General features: G+C 38.4%; 1 protein-coding gene across 5 annotated transcripts in view; it reads left to right on the forward strand.

The window, feature by feature from the left end:
- The first annotated feature begins 2,974 nt into the window (after nucleotides 1-2,974).
- DNM1L (dynamin 1 like) overlaps nucleotides 2,975-24,986 on the forward strand; it is a 39,299-nt gene continuing 17,287 nt past the window's right edge. For 2 of the 5 annotated variants that reach the window (XM_040596629.1, XM_040596631.1), the window contains exons 1-7: nucleotides 2,975-3,204; nucleotides 14,568-14,715; nucleotides 20,729-20,767; nucleotides 21,938-21,984; nucleotides 23,088-23,159; nucleotides 23,718-23,804; nucleotides 24,602-24,764. In XM_040596629.1, the coding sequence (XP_040452563.1) occupies nucleotides 3,103-3,204; nucleotides 14,568-14,715; nucleotides 20,729-20,767; nucleotides 21,938-21,984; nucleotides 23,088-23,159; nucleotides 23,718-23,804; nucleotides 24,602-24,764 (658 nt within the window). In that variant the 5' untranslated portion in view covers nucleotides 2,975-3,102. The remainder of the gene's footprint in view (nucleotides 3,205-14,567; nucleotides 14,716-20,728; nucleotides 20,768-21,937; nucleotides 21,985-23,087; nucleotides 23,160-23,717; nucleotides 23,805-24,601; nucleotides 24,765-24,986) is intronic. The other 3 variants (XM_040596630.1, XM_040596632.1, XM_040596633.1) reach the window with 2 other exon arrangements.

Below are 24,986 nucleotides of genomic sequence, written 5' to 3' on the forward strand. Positions count from 1 at the left end.
TTTCCCCAGACAGCTGATGCTGGACGGTCTTAGAGATGAGATTCTGAGGGAGTTTGATATCAGGGCAGATTCAGTGTGGCAGTTCCTGCTTTCTCCTGTCAATTAACTTTAGTAAATAACCAAACTAACTACTGTCTCTTATCAGATCTTTGAGCTTCTTGCTGAGTACAATGTAGGTGGGCCATGGAAGGTTAGAGTTAAAGCTACAGAAGGCCATTTCTTGTTAAAATGTTTGTTTTGGCACAGTCCTCAACTGGGCTGAAGTGCTGGATTTTATAAATTGGTGCAGTACATGACAGTTCATAGCAAAAGCACTTCCAGCTTTTTAGCCAGAAATGTACAACATATTAAGCTTTGCATTCTGGTGTTTCTCAGTCTTGTATCTTCTTTAGTACTTTCTTGTTGCTTTCCTTCATCAATTCACTTCCTCCATCTGTGCTGTGCTTCTCCATTTGGGTATCTAGCCCTTGATAAGACTTTTGACATCTCTGCTGGGCGACTATGTTATCTCAACTTGGTTCAGCAACTGATATTTTCACTGTGTGATTCTTGAAATATTATTCTGATAAAATTCTAAGAATAGCCATACTGGGACAGATTAAAGGGTAAGCACACACAGTGCTTCTGCATGATACTCTCCCAGCTTCCATCCATTGTCAGCTCAGAAACATCCAGAGCTAGTTTTGATTCCTACATAGCTATTTATTTATATGCAATATATTTCTCTTCCTTAAACTTGTCCAAACATCATCTGAATGAATTTAAATTTCTACTGTCTACAACATTCTTTGGCAAGGAGCTCAATAGGTCACTGACCCACCTGTGAGGGGCTACTCTCTTTATTTTGTTCTGACCTGGCTCCTAGTTTCATTAGACACTCCCCAAACACTTTATGTTGGAAGGGAGGGTAAACAAAACTGACACTCCAGCCTGATAATGATTACACAGACCTCTAATCCTCCCTACTCCTCCCCATTTCTTTTGTAGAGTGAAGACTCCTAGCTTAGTGTTGATGTTGAAGCTGTTCCACAGTTTTCATCATCCTTCCTGTCCCTCTCTGACCCTTTTCCATTTCTACATTCTTTCAGAGATGTCCCACTTCTGGTCTAAATTAAAACATAAACCAGGTTGCACTTTCTCCGTTTCACAGTGGTGTCCATGAGGTCATATGGAAAAATGAAAACATCAGGAGAAAAGAGATACTCATAGAGAAATAAGCTAGTGTTATCTACTTCAGGTGCCAGCAACTTCTATTTCTGTGCAACTAGGATGCTTTTTTTTCCCCTCTTTTTCTTCTTTCTTTTCTTTTTCTTCCAGGGAGTCAAGGAAGGAGAGGAAATGAGCCTCCACACTAGCCAGGGAACAGCAAACCCTTTAGAAAGAGTATTTGCTGTGTCAGGTGTACAATGCGGGGAAAGTTCGCTGTAATCCTGGAAGCTGGAGAAGAAGATGCCAAATGGCATCCTGGTATTAATGATCTCTGAGAGCAACTGGCTGAAGCACACTGAAAGCTAATGGGTGAAACTGCTGGATAATCATGTCTGTACGGCTATGACAAGAACTCCTCACCAAGAGGTCGTTCAGGACCTTCTTCATAAAATGTTATGTGTTAGTTGATTCTCTCTGTACTGCATACACCAATTTTTGAGTGTTTCAATTTGCTTAGCCATCTTTATGCTTTATGTATAAAGCACAAAATGCCCTCTGACAAGCAGTGTGAAATTTCCTCATTCTAAAGAATGAGAAACTTTGTTGTAAAGATATACAGAGAAGAACATACTTCCTTTGTATGTTCTTTTCTTCAACATTTGATAGTTTCAAGACACAAAGACTGGGAAAGACTAATTTGTATAGAATAACAATACAAATTCTAATGCCATCCAGAACTTCAAACTTTCAGAAGCATTTTTACTATGTTGGCTTCCAAGAAAGGACAAGCCAGAATTTAACACATTGAACATGCTAGCATATTCATAATTTATCTTTGAGAAAATGCACTCAAGCGGAAGACATTTAAATATTGGAGACTCGTTTGTTGTGATCTCGCATCACAAGTCATCCTCTGGTGTCATTCTATCTTTTTGTATAACGCAGCTGAGCAGATCTCACTGTTTCCCACTCCCCATGCCCTGCCAGACACCTCAACCAAACCTAATAGTATTCATCTGAGTTAGAAAATTTCAGATGCAGATTAGCCAAGAGACTGACAGTGAAAACAAAAATATCCACAGAAAAAGCAAACAGAATAAATATAGCCGTTTTAAATGTCTCTATTGCAATTTTCAATACATGAACAGCAATGGGAGAATATCCTTTTTGCTGCACAGTTCGAAGGACCTGGTCTTCTCTGGTTATTTTCTCCCCCTGAAGAGACCTCCATAACGCTTCCTCCTCACTCCCAGCAGTTTTATTTTCCTGCTTGGTTGGTTTTGCAACACCAGACACTGACAGGGTCCAGCAGTTTGTCATTCAGCACCTTTCCTTGCTGTATTCAGGCCGTGCCACCGGCACACCTGGTGAAGCAGTGGGGAGGGCAGGGGGGGCACGGTTTGGTTGTTTCCTGCTTCTCAAGGGTTTTCAAAACGTTGTGCCTCAAATAAACGTGGCCACTCCACACTGCTTGCTGAAATCTGGCGAGGCCTGCCGCCCAAACACCCCCAGCTGCGCTGCTGCTGGGGCTCCCCTGAGGGGATCAGCTTTGTTGCACCAAAAGGTGGAGTAAAACCTGGGAATGGCTTGTAATACACGGCCACAACGGCAACGCTGCCTTATCCTCGAAGGCCTTTGGGCCCTGGGCGCTTGCCAGGCAGAAACTCCGCGTCCTCGGGCGGGGGGGGAGCGGCGAAGAACGGCGGCCAACAGCCCCCAGCACGCCGCCGCCTGAGAGGGCGCCCGCACATCCCGCACCGCCCCCCCCGCACTACAGCTCCCATGATGCCTGGCGGCGCGGCGCCCCGGGCGCGCACTGCCTGCTGGGGGCCGCGCCGTGCGCGGGGGCCGGCGCCAATGGCGGCAGGCGGAGAGGGCGGCTGACGGGAGCCGCTGCCCGTCGCGCCCATTCATCGCCGACGCCTTCCCCGGCCCTCGCCCTCCCCCGCCGCTATGGAGGCGCTGATCCCCGTGATTAACAAGCTGCAGGATGTGTTCAACACGGTGGGGGCCGACATCATCCAGCTCCCGCAGATCGTGGTGGTGGGCACGCAGGTGAGGCGAGGCGGGGCGGGGCGGGGCGGCGGGGCAGGCCGGGGCCGGGGAGCGGGCGACGCCGGCCTTGGCCGCCTTGAGGGCAGACTCGGGTCGTCCGTTGCGTCGGTGCTGCTGACCTGCCTCCGCCAAGGGCACGGGGGCGGCCGGGACGTCTGCCGCGGCCGCTCGCTTTCCCCCGCCGCCGTTCCCTCGGCGAGCTGCTCTGCCTCCCTGCCATTTGCAGTGCCAGTGCCCCTTTCACCCCCCGCCCTCCCCTCCGCCTCTCAGCAGCCGTGTGAACGGCCGAGGCGCTCGCAGGGCTGCCGGGGCGGCCTGGCCCTGTGGCCCCGTGTCTGCCCCCGCACCACGGGCGTGGGTGGCGCCGCCCGCCCGGGGCCCCTGCCGGCCCTGCGCCCCGGCGGCTGCCGCGGGTCGGTGGCGGCCCCTCGCTGGCAGCCGCCGCGAAGCGGGTCTCGGTCAGAGGGATGCTGTAGCGGAATGGCATCGTGCCCGCCTGGGTCGTTTCCCCGTGCTGCTAGTTCTCCTGCCGTTCGCACCTCTTTGTCTTAGCTGGCGGTGGGGAATGACGGTGGGAGGCGAAGCCAGCCGTTGTTGGCTCTAACGGTGTGCGCGTCTCTGCCCGATAGTGTTGCTCCTGGGCCCGAAGATAGCTCAGACCCGTGCAGATCTATTCAAATGGGATGCCGTTCTTCGGCAAAACTTTTGGCAGCAGAACATGTGTAACCAGAACAGCAGCAGTCATAAGAGAACTGAAAATGAAACGTTAAACCCAACTGAAACTTGAATTAATGGATCTCTCTTTCTGTATCTTGAAATTAACAGTATTTATTGAATGTGTGATGCTACCTGACAGTACGATGCCCACCTAAGACAGTAATACCAGCAGCTGTGCAGTCAGGGATTTCATTATATGACTTAAAACACACAAGCTGTATATTTAAAACTTGCACGTTGCTGAAGCATGGAGTAGGTTTGCTGAAAGCCAAACACTAAACAAACACTGAAGTGTCAAACTGGCTGGGAGACAGCCAGCTGTCATTCTGTTTTACCAATACAAATCAGATTCATTGAGTTTGTATCAGCCACTTTATAAAATAGATCTGAAATACTTGAATTGGGTGGGAGGGACTTCGTGCTGTTGAGCTTTATTAGGTACTTGCTATTTTTGTAGCTGACAGGATTCAGTCGCTTTATGAAGACATTTGTTTTCCATTACATTAAAAATCATACAAGCAAGCTGCTTTTTTGTTTGTTTGGGGTCTGTTTTAGTTTAGTTCTGCAACGAAGTGCAACGCAGAGGTGTGGTGTTTTTCTCTGTAAAATAAGTAAAGTGTTCTTTTGTTTCACTTTATGAAATTCATTGAAGTGGCATTTTTTTAATTATCATCCTTTTAAACAACTTTGTCCTAGTTAACTTTTTTTAAGTGTGTACATTAGATACTGAGAGTTAAGACAGTATTGACATGCATTTGACTTCAGTAGTTTACCCATCAGTATTAATATCCATTTAGTGCTGTATTCAGTATATTCATAAAACTCCTTGAATTAGTGTGATATTTCTTAGCATGCCGAAACAAAGACTTCTATAGACTCCAGGAAAATACATAGCGAAATTTCTGGCAATTTGTATCTTGGTTTTTTTTTGTTTTGGTTTTTAGTCAGGGTTGTTGGAAGAAATAATTGTATTTACTGACGTGGTAATTCTGTAGGTGGTTATTTTATGCAGTTAGTCTTAAAATAATTTAAATAAAGTTTTTTTACTGTATTCATTTGAAGTTAGTTTATTGTAGACCAGATTTGTGGAGATGTCTTAAATATGGCCTTAGAGCTGATAGTTTTACTGCTGGTAGCTTGCTTCCATGTTTTTTTGAGATATGCCTTGAAACAGTCTTGTTTCTTGAGATGTTTCTGGTTATGTGCTGTGTGGCCTTTAAGTTTGTTCACACAGTTGTTTTGTTTGTAGCCCACTGGCATATGCAGGCTTTACTTCCTCTTTGAATAATATTCACAAAGAGTTTTGAATTTTTCACCTACATTTTTATTCGTAGGAAACAAATGCTACTGGTTAAGATTTCTGTAACTCTGTTAATTGATTATGCTTTTCACCCCCTTTTTTGGCCTGTTGCTTTTCTTAAATGACCTTTTTATGTATTCAGCAAGGAGAAGAAAAATGCTTCTTAAAGTAGTTTTTGCTGTTTCTTGTTGTCACCTGTCATATGTTTCTTCTCTACCCTTTTTTTTGTGCTTGTGTCTTTCTTCAGTTCTCTGTGCATCTTTCTACTTCTGTGCATCAAATTATTCTAGAGTATGTACAACTAGAAACTGCTTATAATTCTTAATTTAGCTTTGAATGTTTTCTGTTTCCCATGTCTCCTTTGCCCCTCCTCTGTTGTTTTGGGATTCATTTCCTACCATCCTTGTGTTCTGAACAGTAGAAGCGTCTTAAAATTTCCTCTTTCTAGATGGATTTTGGTACTAATTACAAAATATTTATCAGTAAATGTTACACACTCAGATGGCCTCTTGTACTTCTTCTAGTGGTGTTCCTGTGACTCAGTCATGTGAGAATTCCTTTTCATTCTCCACATAAATACCAAGTAAGTTATTTCTGTATCTAGTACAGGGTCTGTTAGGAAAACTGAAGACTCTACTGCTGATAGAACTTGAGGGCACCCTCAGACTGCCAACTTTTCATCACTATTTCAGGGGTTTTTTGCCGTTCTCAGATAGGGGTTTGGTTTTTTCTTTTCCCCATTCAGTATTTCAGTTACATTTTTAGAACTGTATTACTGAAGTGCAAATAAAATGTCCAGGCTGAGAATACTATATAAACAATATTTGTTCAATAATACTGTAATATCTAAGCTTCTGATGTGTTTTGTACAAATGCTTTGTGATCAATACCACCCTGTTAGTCCTTTACAAGTACTGAAGTGCCTGAACCAAACACATTAAAACTATAATAAAAGGAGGCAGGAGGACGAAATTTGGTTAGTTATGGCCTTTTGTATGTTAAAGGTACACAGATGCTGTCACAAAAATGAAATGCCCACACTACAAAAGTGGGCATGAGTTTTAGAATAAATTTTAAAAAAACCCCACAACCAAACAAAAAAATCTCTACCTAGAGATGCGTAGAAATTAATGGGGGGTTTTTTGGTTGGTTTTTTTTTAGTTTCTTAATTCTTGGTATCTGTTTTGCATTTTTAAAAGTCATTAACTTAGCTATATACAAAGTTATTTAGGAACTTCTTCCAATACTGAAGTTATAAAACCAAATTGTGGGCTTTGTTTGCACTTGGTAGTGTTGATTCTAGTAGAGACATCATGGTGAAATTGATCTAGCAACTAATGAAATTCAGAATGAGATTTTTTAAATTACCTTCCAGATGTACATATATATAGTACTTTTGTTCAGTCTTCAGTTAATGCTGTTTTGGGACTTTAAATGGGGAGGTACAGTTTAACATAGGCTGTTTTGTTGAATGTTTCCATCAGAAAAAACTGTTTCATTAGCTGCTGTGATTGGCTCACAGATGAGCATTACACTTCATTCTTTTTTTTTTTTTTGCTGTTTGGAATAAGTATCATGTTTGATATTTCAGTGCTAAACCATTTTTTGTTGCTGAGGAGGAACATTTCTTGATCTGAGATAACAGATAGCTTGAGCATTTGAATATGTATAACTGTATATTCTGTTAGGCTAAACAGTTAGGATAGTAATTTGCCTGTTAAGAATTTGACAGCAGTAAGAATCTAATGTATGGTCCTGACTACTTATGAAGAGAAGAATTCAGTGGATGCTGTATCAAAGCATCTGGTCTGGGAGAGACTGGTACTGTGGTTTTAAACTTCAGTTGCCCTACAAAGCTGTGACCTTTCCCTGTCAGGGGAACAGAAATCTAAGCCACTTCACCTTACTTGGTTTGTTCAAGGTATCCTGCATTGTGTTGGCAAAAAGCCAGTTTTAGGTGAAGGAAATTCCTGCTTGTACCAAGCAACCAGGACAAACCCCACGCCAAGCTGGACTCGGGAATATCTTCCTTCCTTCTGTCTTGTGTTTGGTTTTGTTTTTTTTTGTTGGGTGGCCTTTGGTTTGTTGGTGGTTGTGTTTTGTTTTTTTTTTTTTTTTTCTCAGGGATTTCAAGCAGATGCAAAAAGACATTGTATCTACATTTGTAAAAGGGGATGCAACTCGAGCATGGCTTCAGCACTGGCAATGCTGCCTGGGGAGAGCTTGGTTTTTCTCCCAAATATTTTGCATAACTGTTTTCCTTTTTGCCATCCCTTCCTCCTGTCAGACCAGGCCCTGAGCCATTCTGGTGCCTGTTTCAGACAAGCAGCAAAGTGAAGCTGACATTAATTAGCTGGTTACATTTACCAGATATAAAATAGATTTTGCTGCTATAGTTATATAGTACAAACAACATTTGGCATTTTGCTGTTTCTTTTCTCTGATGGGCCCTCTCAGTTTCTGAACAGCGATACTTTTTAGGTCCTGAAGGCCGCTATGATTGGAAGGATAGTGTTTTCGCTGTGCCTATGTACTGACTTCAGATTAATTAAAATTCTAGGTCTAGTAACTGTGATGTTGCCTTCAATCTCTACAGATTTTTAGTATATTAAACATCTTTTAAATTGATCTTTGGCTTTATTTTGCATTTTTAAATTTGCAGATTTAAATTGATTTTATTGTTTGCAAGTGCCCAGTTATTTTGGAAGAGCGGAGAGAATATGCAGTTGTAGAAGCATGTGAATTAAATGGTTCTTTTTCTTTTTTTTCCGTTCCACTAGTTTTGTATGCTTCCTGCCTGGGTCCTGTTCGTCTTGTGATTGGCAATTGTTTTTCTTGGAAAACCTGTATTTTAATTAGAATGGATGGACCTTGTATCTTGTCCACAGGATACAGTGCAAAGGAAACATGTTTTCAGGAAAAGTAATGGGAAGAATATTAAAGCAGACAGCCCTGGCAAATGTGTTTCAGAATCTGGAGAGAAAATGGCTTTGAAGTTCTTAGAAAACATTTGTCATATAGTAGCCAAAAGGTTGATTGGCTTTCTCTTCATAGTTATATTTTTTTAAATCTTTCTTGTTTAGAACTTTTAAAATTTGATAATACACATTGGCTTTGTTTTGATTAATTTTACTGAAAAAGTAATGAATATAGTATAAGCAATACTACTTCAAATACCATAGTTCCATGATCTGACCTAAAGGAGTTCTTTTTTAATCTATCTTTAAATTACATGAGTTACTTTTTTCTTAAGTATTGGAGGACTTTGGCAAATTGATGAGTTGAGAAAGAATACATCTGCAAACCTTTTATCTATTTACTGTTGTTTGGCATATATTTACATTTTGATATGATGCAAATACATGGTTCCTGAAGAATTTAGACTGAGCTTTGTGAATTCTGGATTTCCTTACTACTTCTACATAAGCTGTCCTTTGTGGAGGGAGCTTCTGTGGCTTCCAGTTTCTTTGTGACTGATTCAAGAAAGCTCTTTATTCAAGTGAGTGGGGAATGGCCTGCAGGAAGAACAGTCTTGTAATCTGGATGAGATCTATTACAGAGAAAATATATTGTGCAACATCCAGCAGTGCATTATTTCACTGCTTTCTCAAGTTGGGATCAGCCTGTTAGCTCTTCTGCATCTTTCTAGAAGTATAATTTTGTTTCAAAGAATGTCTTACAATAATTCATCAGGCCTGCTTGAAACTTAAAAATTCTTTTCTGATTAGTAAATGCATTTTTAAACTTGTTGGCTGCTTAGAACCAGCCTACCTTGGGGTGTTCCTGGTTCACACAGGAAAATTTTGCCACAATAGCTATTACAACCAAAGCAGTTCCCTTGTGGAACTGCTCTGGAATTGCACGTGTGCTGACCTTTTATTTCAGAATAATTCATGTTTGTAAAACAAAGAAAGAAAAAAATCTTGCTGTTTTTTAGTTATAGTATGTTGAACTCTTCCAGGATAGCTACTGCAGAGAACCTATTTTCAAAGCATCTGTTTGGATAATGTTTCTGTGGATGAGATCCCTGTAAAAATGTGTTAGCTTATATTTCCCAATAACAGAATTAAAATTTAGTAAACCATATATGTATGTATCACTAAAGGCATGATTTAGCCAGTAAGACTTCTGCAGTTTCTGTCATACACAAATTGTAAAATTGCCACCATTCTGTCTTGGGTGTCAAAGTAGATGCATTGCTTTTCATAAGAGAATTCTTCAGGAATTACCATGTCTCACTGAGAAATCTCTCCTACTTCACAGTTCCTTAATGTTGTTCTCAAATATTTATTATTGTTGTACCACTGAAAAAGTCATAGGGAATACTGTGTCGTCCTGCAGTAAACTTGTATTGTGTTGCAGGAGTTCTTTGCAGGTTTTTTCCCATTTGTTCAGATAATAAAAGATTTATTAGTTTGTGCTATGAAAAGCAATGGACAAAGTTTATACCCCCTTCAACCAATTTTCTTGTTGGAAGTTCCCCAGTTATTTATTGGACATGTTTCCTTATAAAGATTTTTTTCTGCAGATGCTTTATTTACATTGGCTCCACAAAGCATTTACAAAGTCTAAAAATAGAAGGAAAGCAGCAGGTTCTTGTAAGATGACTTAAAATCTGCAGCCAATAGAAGTCCATTATCATTTTACTAACTTGAAATATGCAACAATCAACGTTCTGAGCAAATGACTAAAAAAAAAAATTATGGATCTTGTGCATCAGTGAGACTCCAGGTGAGTCTTGTGTTTATTGCCTTCTTGCTGCATGGACTTCATAAGACTAAGAGCAAACTTTGGCTTATTTACTAAGCTAATCGGTGGGATCCAGTGAGTTAAAGAACAGCTAAGCTCAAGAGACCTGGTATGCCTTTAAGGAGAACCTCGTTGGAGCACAAAACATGTGTCAGTACAAATGTCCAGGAAAATGAGTAGACATGTACGGAGAGCAGTGTGGAGGGAACTCATGACTGAGGGTCAATGCAGAAGACTTTTGCAAGAGGTAAAATAAGGACAGGCTCATTCAAGGATATAAAAATACTGTCTGCATATGCAGAGATGGTATTAAGAAAGCCAGCATTCCACTAGAGTAACTCGTAAGGGACATCAAAGACAACAAGAAGAACTTCCAGAGCTGCATCAGCAGTTAAAGAACTAAAAAAGAGAAACAAAGGAGATACAGGCTCGGTGCTGACTGCGAACAGTGGATATGGCCAAGGCTGAGGCAGTTGGTGCTTGCTTTGCCTGGGTCTTCACCAGCTGGCCCTTCTAAGCCTTTGAACCTATAGATGGGGCTTGAAGTGGAGGCTAACTATCAATAGTGGATGACAATTGGGTCAGGGTTCTCTTTTGGATATGGGGAAAGCATCTTTGCATGCCTGCGGGTGTAGGGCATAAGTCTTTAAAATTAGGAATGCTAATGAGGACTTGGAAGTAGAAGAAAGCCAGTGAAGTAAATACTTGGGATGAATGTGAATGGTTGTTCAGAGTGTTACTTCAGAATTTTCAGTACAGGTCTCTTCCATTTGACATGTCAACAACCTTGAAGTGTTGGTGAAAGTATCATCTCTTGCTGTTCATGACCTGGACAACTATAAAATAATGCACTGTTGTCTGCTGCTTCTGAATTCCTTAAAAATGTGGCTAGTAATACAGCAGGCTGCAATCCAGATTGTCTCATAAGAATTAATGTAATGGATGGGAATGAGTTTGATACTTAAGGAGTGCACACAGTTAAAATATGCAGAGACAAGTAAAGAAGAAATGAAGGACAGGGAGGCAGACGCAAGATCATTAGGGCTGCTAAACAGTAGAGATGTTGGCTTTTTGGAGCAGATCACAGTTCTTAAAGATTTCAGCTTTTTAGTTTGTGAGAGTACGTACACAGTTGTTTCCCTGTTATTCTGCCTTTCATCCTTGATTGTTTTAGATTAACCTGAAGATTATGTTAATAATGATGAAAATATAACTGTTAAGGAGGCAGTGAGAAAGCTGATAAGATTTACATCATATATAGTGTCAGAGTGTGTTGAAATAAAATGTTTTAAGTGTCTGTTCATCATCTTTTCTTGTCTTAGTACTTCTGGGAAAAATGTGTTTACCATCTGTTAGACTCAGGTGCTTATCTGTGAGACTGATGATGCTTAACAGAGCAGAGTGTTAAACACTCAGCAATGGAAGTTTGACAGAATGGTTAAAGCAGCAACAGACAGCAAGATGCCCTCTTTTTTTTCTCTGCAGACTGTATAAAATTCCTCTAGATATCGCAATTTAAAGATATTTAAAATTAGGATCAGATATTAGGGTGCAGAGGAAAACCTGACTGATCTGCCAGAAAAGCTTAGAATTTGTTAATGCTTTTTTTTGGACCTGTCATGAAATGAGTTTATGGGTTTCAGTCTGCTTAAAATAGTGACGAGCATTCCAATGAGATGACAGAACAAGCGTGATGCTGCTGCAGACTTATTTCTAAAAATTTTGGGGAACCTTTTGGTAAAAAGTATTACTCTGTCTACGTCTGTTATATGAAGGAATGGCTGAACTGAATTTGTATTCTGAGCAGACCTATATCCCTCACTTCCTCCCACTGGCAGAAAAAGATCAGCATTGTGTTTACTGCTTTTCTTACCATGTTCCCAGACAATTCTTGGTACTGGATGTGTATGAGGCCCAGATGAAGGAGTGCATCATTAGATACTGTATTATTTTCCAAGAACAGACTGCTTTAATAAGGGAACATAATGCAATTTGAAACAAATTTCCGGATCTGTGGAGTGCTGTAGTGTCTCATCTAACGTATGACTTCACATTTGCAAAGGATCCAGATCATTTCTTCAAAGTGATAATTGTGGGAGTGGTGTAAAACATAGTGGTTTAGTTTGATACATAGTTTGGTGCATGCCTATCTCATCTTCCTGCAATATCACTCTTTTGGAAAGACCGATGAGCAGTAGTGTGCAACAGCATGTCCCATGGATTTTGGTGTCCTGTCTTGAGGTTCTTGGTAAGGACTTGAGCTCTCTATTGCTATCCTTTCTCTACTTGGATCATACGTTCAAGAGAAGCCACTTCATCTGTCTCACCTCCAGACCTTTGAGACTGAGTGATCATTCTAACCGTGTGTAAGAAATCTTGCTCAGGAGGTGTTAAAAATATTTTTTAATGGATGAAACTCTGGTGGTTTTGGTTTTTTTTTTCCCCAGTGCAGCTGATGAACCTTTATCATGTCTCATCTTTTTGAGCAGGCATTGCACTTTTTTAAAATTATGAAGTTTGTTAAGTGGTTTGTTTGTCACACTGAAATTTTATGGCTTTTCACATTCTGAATATCAGTAATTCTTTATAAGTAGGCTACAACAGGAGCTCTCTCAGGGAGGCTTCCGGATCTAGTTCATGCTTTGGCCAGGTTATTCTTCAGTTCTCTTTGGTAAGATTTCAGTGTCCAATGTCCTGTCATAAGCTCCTTGTATGGAAGGTGCCCAGAGTTGGTTGGAGAAGGTCAGTTGAAGAATAGAATTATTAATTACTTTCTAGGGAAGTCTTTTGAAACAAAAAATCTTAATAAGGTATATTTCTGTTTCCTGTGACCCTGTCCTTCTCCCTACTCTTTCTAGACAGTTGACCTCGCTCCTGTCAAATTTGACTTTGTGTATATTTTTCAAAGTAAATCTGTCTGCATTGGGTTGTTATTCACCTGACATTGTTGATAAAACAGCATTTTTCTGTGCTGTAAAGCATGGTTATAAAGTAAAGTGTTAGAAGAAGGCTTTCATTTGTTGTCATTGTTAAAGCTTTCTAGGGGTTTGGGCTTATATGCAGAAGCATGCAATAAACATTAAATACAAGTCCTGTTTTAATAGATTCTAATGCTCTCACATAACATGTTTCTGTCTTCTCTTACTGCACTAGTAGAAAGGTGCTGTCTGCTAGTGCTGTTACTTGATTTCTGCAGATCTATTTTTCATTTTTAGAAAAGTCATCTAAGATGTCACTAAATGTATGATATTTACAAGATATTCAGTACTGCTTTTATTTCTGTTAGGCTAGGTTATGTACTCATGATTTACTTGAAGTCTTGAATTAGTTCTTTCAGAATTGGTAAGCTGAATTGAGGCTGTATAGCAGTAATGCACATTGGAGCTGTCAGAAGCATGTGTTGCTTGCGGTGTTTTTTTTTAAGAGAATTGTTTGGTAGTAACATTAATATAGAAGCATTTGTTAGCTGAGGGCAATGATTGCCAGAGCAGGTTTTCATATGGCATGCCCACGTTGAATTCCCAGTTGCAGAAAACTGGGAGTTTAATAGACAAAATCTTAACAGACAAAATCTTATTGTTCAGACTTTCAAAGTATTATGTTGACTTCTCAGAGTCAATTGTTGTTAGTTTTAACAAGGTAGTAGTCTTTAATCAGTCTCAAAACCTGTGTGTTCACAGCGGTATGGTGGTCCATGTCGCCCAGTTCTGCATTTTATACAGAAGTGCTACTGGAGAACTTTTTAAATGTAGACTTTAAAAGCAAATTTGTAATTCCACAGCCTTTAAAAGTATTCACAGCTTCTTAATTGTTTGTTATTATGTAGACAGATGTTTGCAGTCAATTCGTAAATACTTATAGAGAGGGTGGGAGAGACAGTATTAAACGATGTTTGTTTATATATTTAGTATAAAACAATGTCTGTGCTTATTAAGCTGATACGTTATTTAAAAAAAAAAAAACAACAAACCCACAACAAAACCAAAGGAATAAGAGACTGTAAGAGCTTAATATACTCAAGTGTATGTAGTTAATATCTTTTTGTTAATGCTCCTGTTAGTGCTAACATGGCCATCCCATGTTAGCACTAACTGGAGGTTAAATTCCATAGTCTACAGAGTGGAGTGTTACTGCAAGATGTTAAAAGATGATGTAGTAGAGGACATAGTTTTCTTTATAATGCTCAGAAGGAAATTCTTCTTTTCTTTTCCAAAAATATTTCTGGAGAGATTAGTATTTGGGGTAGAAAATGTTAAATAAGATATTAATTTTTCTGAGGCATATTATGTGTTTAACTTAGCCTTAAGAGATAGAAAATACATCTAACTACGTGACTTTTAAGTGTCCCATAGTTTTTAAGTATCCCAAACAGGTTTAGACAGTTATTGGTATATAGCAGGACTCGTGTCCTTCACTGCCTGTGCAGTGTGATACAGCTGTGTTAGATGCAGTGAGTCTATCAGGTGCTTCTTTAGGTGCTGTATAGCAGGGGACAGAATACAGCACTGTTTGCAGGAGTGATGAAAGCAAGCTAAAACTACAATACTACAGCATTTTGTTGTTTAAGAAAATCATGTAGCTGTATTCCAATTTTCAGAGCAGTGGAAAGAGTTCTGTGTTGGAAAGTCTTGTGGGGAGGGATCTGCTCCCACGAGGTACTGGAGTTGTCACCCGGAGACCCCTTATTCTGCAGCTGGTGCATGTTTCCCCAGAGGATGGTCGGAAAACAGCTGGAGATGAAAATGGTAAGTGTGATCCAAGAGTGTGTTTTGCCTTGTAGGAAAGAGACTTTTAATTTTTCTTGTTCATTTGACTGAAAAATCAGTTGTAATCTTAAAACTTGTGTGCTTCTAAAAATTTACTTGGAAGAAGACATAGCTGTTGTCACATCTGTTCTGTCCATTTAGCAAATGTTATGAAGTCAAAATCTTTTGGGTATTCAAAATATCTTTAATGTTTTAAGCTTTCCTGTTTCTTCTTAGGGAAGGCTTTTGAGAAAAGCAGGCCGAAGAAAGCATTTTGGTTATGGTAATGATTGTTTAGATTGTAGAGAACATTATTTTCTTGTGTGTTTTTCTTTTCCTCCTCTTTTGCTGTATAAATACGTTTTTTCCTTGAGAAGATGAGTATGTGATGTTTTAGAAAGTTAGGAAATAAATAAATTCTGAATAGAGCAGAAGAAGGAGAAATGAAAACAACGTTGTAGTAGATCAGGCAGAATTTAATGGGCATGTTCTGTAGCTTACAGATGCTACCTTACTGGGCTGCACTGAGAGATTCCAGGTGTGTCAAGAACAACAATTCAAATGTTCTGAAAGCTGTCTAGTTTGAAGGTTGTCTTTTGTAGTGTTTCTATCTTATCCCTCAGCAGATCAAGAAAGTAATCTCAGTTGTCCCTTGGGAGTTTAAATGTTCTTTCTATACTAAATAGTTCTCTTGATCTTATGAAAGAGCAGCAGAGGTATGTCCACCTTCTGATCGTGAAAGAAATCTTAGCTTTTTGATGTAAATAGTAAAGAATACACAGGCTTTTGATGGTGTGATAATATTGGGACTATAATTACTAATTTTTATTGTGTTCAATTTTTTTTGAGTTGATTTCTAGCAGTAGTAAGTCAAGGTATCAGGAATTCTTTACAGTATTTATTTTCATGTAATATTTATAGCTTTTGGTTTCTGAAGGCCAGTTACTAGTATTGTGCAGTTTGAAAGGTTTAAGCTCTAATTTTCGTTATTGCCATAAGCAGAGAATAGTTTGGGTTCATAACAATTAAGAACTTTTTGTGTGCAAGCCAGGATGTGCTGGATTGTGAGAGGTTGTAGGACAATTCAGGCTGGAAATTATTTCAGGAGGTCTGTTGTCCAACCTTCTCAAAAAAGGGCCATCTCTGAACTTAAGACCAGGTTGCTTGGGTCTTTATCCAGTTGGATCTTGAAAATCTCCAAGGGTGGAGAATTCAGAGTCTTTGGACAACCTTTTAGAAATAGCACATTGGATCTCTTTATATGTGGCTCTGTTACTTCATTGTGCTGTGTATAGTTTGTAGTACTTTTCAGAATGCATTGATTCTGAGTTGCAGGATCTTGTTCTGCTCTGCAACTTTACAGGTATAAAAGACAGTTTTGTAATCAGAATAATCTGAGTCAAGGCAGAGCCTTTCTGTTGCAGGTTGAGTTTGATCTGGGGATTCAGATTTTGAATTTAAAATGGGGTAATGATATTATTGCATAAGGTTGTAGGCTAAATTAGTATTTATAAGGCCAATTTAGGTCTCTGGGGAAAAATAAATCAATATGTAAGATGTATATGTTATAATGTCTTCTTGATGTTTCTTTGAGTAAGACATGGGCTTGTTTGGTAGGAACAGGCAAACCTTTATGACTTACCAGTTGCCTTTGAAGTGCTTCTTTTCTCCATCCAAACTTCAAGCAAATCGTGGTCTAAATGGTTTTGTCACTGGTCTGGTTTAGCATATGTACAGACTCTGGTGTTACAGCTGAGAAGATGTGATTAAGTAGCTTGGAAAGAAAAAAGATGGAAACCTCTTATCATTAATAATAGCCTTATGGGCTATGCTGCCTATATTATTATATGTATATAAGTCACTATATTATTAGAGGTCATGGTTTTTTTTTATTATGAGGTGGATGTTGAGGTAGGGTTGAATACGTGTTCAGGATTTCCCAGAAGGAAATCTACCCATAGTCTTGCAGAAAAGTATTTTCTCCAGATGAGGGGTCTGGTCTCTTGTCCAATATTGAATTTGTAAAGGAGATTAGTATTGGCATGCTGCTTTCTGAATGTGCTGGTGCTGAACTCTGTATGCACAGATACTTCTATGCAATTGCCTCTTTGTTTTGTGATATGTCACCTTTAACTGTACTAATGCTTGCTCTAGATATGTATTAGTATTACATACATCCATTTAAAAATAGTCCTAGTCTGTGGTTCTTACAAGCTTAAATTTTGCCTTTGAGTGTTTGCATTCAGAAAAGTTCCCTGTTTTTAACACAAAGCGCTTTGGGTTGCTGTGGTATTTGTTTAAGCATGGACAATTGCCTTGTCTTTATGACTGAAGGAAAAAATTACATATCTCCCATAGCTTAATTTTGACAACTTCTGATGCTTGTGAGCTGTCAAAAGTATCAGTTTGTATCAATTTACCATTTTTGTTTGGCTGGTTTAGGGGTGTGTTGGTTTGTTTGTTTGGGTTTTCTTAATTTTTTTAAATTTGATTCTTGGAAGCACATTGGGAAAGACTGTTGAGAAAGAGTTGCAGCCAGATATTTGAACTAACTTCTGATTTTTTAACATGCAACCTTAAGGTCATCTCTGCTGTTGCTCAAAGTCACTGAGGAGCTATGTGGTACCCTTGTATGGTAGTCACTGCTGTAAATCAAGATAGTCAGAAAATAGCAGAGGGATGAATTTTCCATTAAATTTGAAGTGCTGTGTTTTCATAACATGGTATTTCAGACTGGTGCATATAGTCTACAGATGCATGTGTGATGTGCAGGAAATGTTCTCATTAAACTTTTGTTGTTTATTGTTAGCCTGTAGTGATTCAGCACGTACAGTATGTTTCATGTGGTGATAGCCCACCGTGGTGTTCTCTTATCAAATTGCAAGAGAAGCAGCATTTACAAGAGAACTAGGCCTGGTCTCATAAATTATTAAATTGGTCTTATAGCTAAGACCTATTCAGGTGGCGTATCCACTTGTTAGGAAATGGAAGAGAGGAAGGAATGTATGAATGGTCAGTTAGTAAATGTTTATAGGTTGGGTTTTTTTTGTCCAAGATAGGAAGCCAAACATTGTTCAAATTCTGAACAGAGAGAACTGATGTGGAACACAGGAATATTTAATACACATCTCTTGCTTGCTAAATCAACGCTGTTTTGTCAGCTTTTTGCACTCTACTTCAAATAGGAATCTCTTACCCCTAGCTCCCAAACAGTGTGGTCTGCTTCCTTGTACTTAGCTTTGTAGAAGCGCAAGAAAGAGCTTTAACTCAAAAGAGCTTGCCATCTAGTTAGCATCAAAGATGGAAAAAATGGTACAACATACAGAAGGGATTGGAGAATGTGCACATTTTTTCACAAGTTGGGGTTTATTTTTTTTATTTACAGAAAGAGGGCAAGGAAAGGATGAGTTGATGGGGGGAAAAAAAGAGTTCAGATGGTAGTCTGCTGCGTCCAAGAGCTGTGAAGTTATGGGAACTAGAAATCTAGGAAAACAGATAAGATTCTTCCAACTTTGCTGATTTTTATCCTTTTTAGTATTTGAGATGTTCTCATTGCCATGCTGCAAGAAATTGTCTATGGTGGTAGCCTTTTGTGACTTTGAACAGCTTCTTTGTGCTCCAGATGTGTGTGAAGAACATTTCTACTGCTTTAGAAAGGGAGAAGAGAGAGAGGAATAACTGAAGTCAGTTAGCATTGTGCTGTATTTGAGCTTCTTAAAGGAGCATTGAAGCATGGGAGGCAACAAATAACCAATCCATGGAGGGCAGTCCTGAGAAAAATACCAGAATCATGTCTAGTTTTCCAGTATATTGGGAGTTTTTCAGGTCTTGCTTCAAGATACGAAAAGTGAGAAAAGGAAACAGACTGTTGCTTTATTCAGATGTGTTTTTTGAAGGGCAGGATTTGTTTGTTCCTAATAGCTGCTGGTTTCATAATTTCTTACAATCTGTAATACTTAATTTTATAATGACCAAAATGTCATATCTGCACACTTTTATCTAGCATTGAACCTCTAATGTAACTGAGTGATTAATTCACATGAAAGTTTTAGCAGGAAAGCTTTCAGAAGGTAACATAACCAGGAGAAGACTGATTTGCCAGTGAAATGAGTGATAAAAAAAATAGTTCTACATGTAAACCAGAACATTGCGTTGTTGCATGTAAGCTAATTAAAATATTTTCTCCTTCCCTTAAGCATTCTTGCATTTTGAATAATGCAAATCCTTCCTTCTTTCCTAAAACCTCCTTGCATTGAGCTATTGGGAAATTTTTCTCAAATATTAAAGGGGTGTTAGTACAGACTTCCTCAGAAGGGTGGGGCAAGAGTTTCCCTGCTGTATAAAATTTTATACTTTGACCAGATGAGATCTGTGCACCTTGGGAGACTGTGTTTATTCCTTAACTTTTTTTCCTCCTCTTTTTATGTGCACTAAGGCTGAGGTTAAGATAAAGCCATTTATCAGGGCTTCAATCTTCTCTTCGATGTAGCACAGAAAACTTGCAGCTTGTTAAAGCTTGAAAAATTTTCAGTCCCCTTTGATCCATAGATGTTAACAAGTTAAAATGCAATGCCTCTGACTAGAATGCATCTTTGTTACATGCATTTTAAAAAGTTAATAGATTCTACTAAATCAAAACATTTCTTTATACATAGAACTAAGCCTGGTACCTAGCTGCAAATTCCTGTGCCACCACAAAACCGTAATTGAAGACTAAACCATGTGTCCTAGGAGGACATCATCTCCTTAGGAGGGACATAACAGGAGAGTGCTTGGTCCTCTCCCAAATGTAATGGTGGCAGTATCTTGCTGTATCTTTTTCTTCCTCATTTTATACCTGTCTTTACTTTGTTAGATTCAGTTTTTAAGAGGGGATGAGCAATACAATCTTGAAGATACTGTAGTTTCTTCCCATATTTGCATTTTTCTTTATTTCCTCTGAACTGTAACTATACTAAACCTGTATAATAACTTGGAATTAATGAACCCTTCTGTTCTGCACTTATTTTGGAGACTGGTATGTAGTTTACCTGTTTACCAACCAAGACAAACAAACTGCCTCCTAACAAGGGTTTCTTCATAGCTTATGCACCTGCAGAACAGTAAGGATAAAAGTAGGTTTTTAAAAAAACTTTTTCCTTAATGGTTCCGGTCCATCTAAATCAGCATAATTCTGTTGATGATAAACCTTTGACTTACCCACCTGAGCAAGACATTAAAATAACTCACCAGATGTGCTAGGATTTCCAAACTGATGAATTGATTGTTGCTGTGCTACTTGTGTTCTGTGCCAAACAGGCATGTGCCAAAAATGTATTCTCTTGTTTGTTTAGATTCTTGCACTTCCATGGTGCTGTACTGACATCATATAAAAATACAGAGTTGTAAAGTCATCAACCCTTCAATAAAAAGTTTTTTTTTTTGTAAGAGGATTTCCATAAATATTTTGAGAAAATCAGAAGTTGAGAATGGTGATAGCTAATATTGTCTCTTCTTAAATCTGTCTCAGAGCTACTGTTTTTTTAATTGAGCATTAGAAATACTGATGCAAACCCTCAGATTTCTTTCCCATACAGTAGTATTACTTCCAGTGACATTAAAAAGGTTTCTTTACTCTTACTTGCTCTTGCCATGAGTAAATGATGAGAAACATACATTGCCAAAGAAGTTCAGCTTTGCAGAATTTGATGGTGCTGTTTTCTGTGTGCTCAGATAAAAATATTGTGAGCTGTTGGAATTAGATGAACAGCAGTAATAAAGTCATCATGAAGTAAACTTAGTTGTATAGAATATCTGATTAGTATGCATCATTTATCAGTGTTTAGTTAAGGTCTTATATCTGTGCATATTGTTAATGTTATACATTCTCATCAATAGTAGAATAGCATGCACATCTGTCTGCATGCATTTGTGATCTTTGTAATATGTCTGGTACTGAAAGTTAATGAAATGCTATATTAAATATGATTACAAATTTTAAACATCATTCAATGCTGTTTCTCTTTAACTGCAGACCCTGCTACATGGAAAAATCCAAGACACCTTTCTAAAGGTTGCCTTTATCCACTTGCTTTTTCTCCCTACGCATAAAGTGCATGCTTATATACACTAGCCACGTACATTTCATGCCACTTTATGGCTGAATACACTTTTACTTTTACACTTTGGCTACTGTGTTGATTGATTATTTTGCTGAGCCTTGTTGTCTGGTTGATTTTTAGTTTTCTGACCTTGTTTGCATTAGAATGAGATGATTTTTGCTTTTCTTCTGTGCCGCTGCTGCCTCATAGAATTTCCTGCACTTTTAATTCCCAAATCCTTTAAAAAAATCTCTATTGATCTTGGATTTCAACTTGAGTGGAAAAAATGTTTTGAAAGATTACTTGATTTTAGGTAAGCAGTTGTTTGTCATATGTCCAGATTTCTTGTAGACTATTCTTCTAGAGCAGATTGCTGTATCGGGGAGCAGAGGGGAAATGACCACAAACTAAAAATTTGAAATTGACATTATCGCTAATACTTGGAAACCTAGTTGTGTAGGTGTGAGTATCTCACAATGTGACTCAGACTGCTGCCTGCACTATGAAGCAGGAATTGACTGAACCTCCTTTGCTGTTTCTGGGACTGCTCTTGAATAGCCCCCAAGTAATTCCAGACGTTAGTGGTGACTGACAAGAATTAAGATGTTTGGTCCTTGACAGATTTGGGAAGAGACATGTTCTCCTAAGACTTCATGGTTATGCAGAATTCTTACATATTTTCTGTTTGCTTGGTTTTGGTTTTACAGGTTTTTCTAACTTTTTCTTTCAGCTGTAATTTGATCTCACTTGCATGGTAAAAGAAAAGATGCTAAAAGGTGGTATTATTTTCAGGTTTTTAAAGCTATTGCTAATAATTCTTTTGTTTTCTGTTGCAAGCTGATATTTAATGGACTAGACCATTTCTGAAAAATGGTAGGATAACTAATTGGCTCAGTCACAATTAGGACCTTGTGTAAGAAAGACAAATTGAAGAGTCATGAGATGCAGTGTTTAAATAAGAAGAATCATAAATACATTTGTACTGAGCTATTTAACATCTAATGGTAGAAAGCAGACTAATTTTTTTCTTGCTGCTTGGAAAAAAACATAGTAACATTGTAGTTTTCAACAAACAGGCTCTCGGAAAAATGTCATTAAAACATCTGCTTCCTCTTCCTCACCTATCAACTCTTTGTTTTCAGAGATAGATGCTGAAGAGTGGGGTAAATTTCTTCACACCAAAAATAAGGTATGTTTACTCTGATAATTGAGTAGCATAGTCATAAATACACTATCATGTATATACTTAATTCTGTATCTCTTCCCTTGACTTTCTCAAAAAGGAGATTATTCTGTCTGCTATACTATATGCCAATATTGAGGATTTTCTGCTTTGGTTTTTGTGAGTAGAAAACTTCTGAAAACCTTCTTAAACTCAACACAAAGTTTATCAATGGTTGTTGTGTGGGGCATTGATTCTGCTGAGTTATTTATCTTAATCCTTTTTATGTCAATTTGTTCGTTATTGTGTGTGTGTGTGCGTGCATTGGTGAAATTGGAATGGACATTGCAAAGGCAAGGAAGTGTATAATCACAAGTTGTTTCAGTCCACTGGAGAATTGGCTACTTCAGAAACTTATAAAGCTGTGAAAAGGAAGGAAGAGCCTAATGCGCATCAGTGGCAAGAAGCAGAAACTCAGATGACCTAGGACTTCAATAAGAGAGTCAAAGTTTAGTTCTTTGCTTGAAGAAAGTAATCTTTTTGTTGGCAGATGAATTACTTAAGTGTTTGTTACTTTAAACTGATTTCCTCACCTGGGCAGTGCTAGAAACTGAAGGAGATCTAGAGACAAATGCAGAGGGAACTTGTGCAAGGGTAGCTCTGTGCCAGCTCATTTTGGATTGGTGGAAGGATAACAGTTTGGACAAGAGTGGAAAAATTTTGAAATGAAACTGTTCTTGTTCTTCTTCCTCTCCGAGATGAGAAGAGGTTCAGGCTACATGTTTATTAACTTCAAAGGATAGCATCTAGATTAGAAATGGAATTGTTTGAGATTGTCTTTAGGTGAACATTATTTTATACTTTGTCTGTTGTTGTTGGGGTAATAAATGCTAATAACTACCATTGATCAATAGATTAAATAACGAGATTCCAATTTCTTCAATTTTTAGCACTGATGATTGTTGCTAGCATTAGCTTAAGGGCGAATAGTCATTCTTGGTTTTTCTTGCCTTCTGTATACTTAGTTACAGAGTTTTTCACTGTCACTTGGAGAAGAGAGCATTGTTTTGCGATTAGGTAGGTGGATGCTGTCCTTGATTTTTAAACAATTTTTTTCTTCTGTATTTCAGATTTATACAGATTTTGATGAGATTCGTCAGGAAATAGAAAATGAAACTGAGAGGATTTCAGGAAATAATAAGGTAAATGTTGGACTGTTCATCTTTCTCTTGGTATAGATTCTTTGCTGCTTAAAACTTTCTTAAACAATGTTGACAGAAGTGAAAAGCATTGAAGTATTCTAATGAAGAACACAATGCTGCTTGCTATCTTGAGATTTTTTTTCGTTGTTCATTTGATAAATTACTTCAGCTAAAGAAAATGCAGAGAATTGCTGTTGGTTTAGTTCAAAGCTTCTGTAATAATAGTGCAAAACATAACATTTGAGCTAAACTTGCTTCCATTTTTCCACAAACATGGCTTTATCTGTAATTGTAAAATCGAGTATTCTGTTCTTGCATGTCTATATAATCGCTGAAATAGAGAAGATTTTATACATTATACTGAGGGAAGGCTTCTTCCAAAGACAAAGGAATTGATTGACAGATGTGGCTGGCATTTGTTTTCCTTATCATGTAGTTTTAAGGTGTATGATGGAAGAAAGTTTTTCTAGTATGACACTACAGCTTTTGGTTTTCTGAAGGGTGCATTTAAATAATCCAGTACAGTGATTAATTTTTATTATTAATATATATTTCTAGGGGATCAGTCCTGAACCTATTCATCTTAAGATTTTTTCATCTAATGTTGTAAATCTGACTCTTGTGGATTTACCTGGAATGACAAAGGTAAGATGCAGAATGCTTTTCTTCTGACTGACTGTGAACAATGTATTTTGAAGCAAGAAGTGTATGCTCACTCTTTGGAATTATTCAATATTGTTAGATAAACAGCCCTCCTCAGGTTTAAGTAGCTGGTTGTATAAATTTGAGATGTCACCATCTTCTGGTGTAAGATTTGGGTTTCTGGTGCTCTTCGCTGTTTTAAGAGGTAGCTTTGCTTAAGTTCTTCCTCTTTCTATATACAACTGAGGGACTGGAAGCATTGTGTGGGCTGCATGTTCCTTTTTTTAATCGAAGAGGTAAAAATTGAAGTTTCAAAGTTGTACTTGCAGATAGATGGGTAGTTGGCAAGGTTGAAAATGTTTCCCCCATTGCTTCTCCAGAAGTTGCTACGTGTATTTTATGTAAGAAGTTGTATAAAGTAGGATACAGTAGAAGAAATGTTCAAGTCCTGTTTGATCAGGTTTTATACTGATTTTCTGCAGCACGAAGATGACAAAATGACATCTTTCCCTGCCTGTGCACACATATGCACCCTACTCTACCAGTTGTTCAGGTGGATCTCGGATACCACGCTGCCTTGACAACAATATCAAATAATTTGAATTGATTCTTATTTCTATGAGTTTTTAGTTCTTATACCTTGTAAGATATTTCTTTTCTTTCCTGTTTGTGTTTGAAGGGGGAAGGAAAGGACTGGAAAACTATCTTATACTGTGTTATAGGGTATGAACTTTCAATGGGTGGTCTCACACAGGCATAAATGTACAATTTTGAACAGTTCTACGTTATTTTTTCTCTAGGTGCCTGTTGGTGATCAGCCTAAGGACATTGAACTTCAAATAAGAGAGCTAATCCTTCAATTCATCAGCAACCCAAATTCAATTATTCTGGCAGTCACAGCTGCTAACACGGACATGGCCACTTCAGAAGCACTTAAAGTTGCACGGGAGGTGGATCCAGATGGTAAGCAGCAGAAAATCTGGATCCTGTAATTCAACTCCTAAAATAAACTGAAGTCATTTGGGCAAAAAGTAGTAAGGAAAACAAATGTCACTGCATTTCTTAGAAAATACATTTATATTTGCTTAAAGACTTCCTGTTGCAGTTTCTGCAACTCAGAGAATGTTGTGATGAATTAGTATCTAATAGATTTCTGGCTTATGAACAGGCCAAATACCTATTTTA

This window comes from Falco naumanni, chromosome 5 (genome assembly GCF_017639655.2).
Source record: "Falco naumanni isolate bFalNau1 chromosome 5, bFalNau1.pat, whole genome shotgun sequence".
Taxonomy (NCBI): Eukaryota; Metazoa; Chordata; class Aves; order Falconiformes; family Falconidae; genus Falco; species Falco naumanni.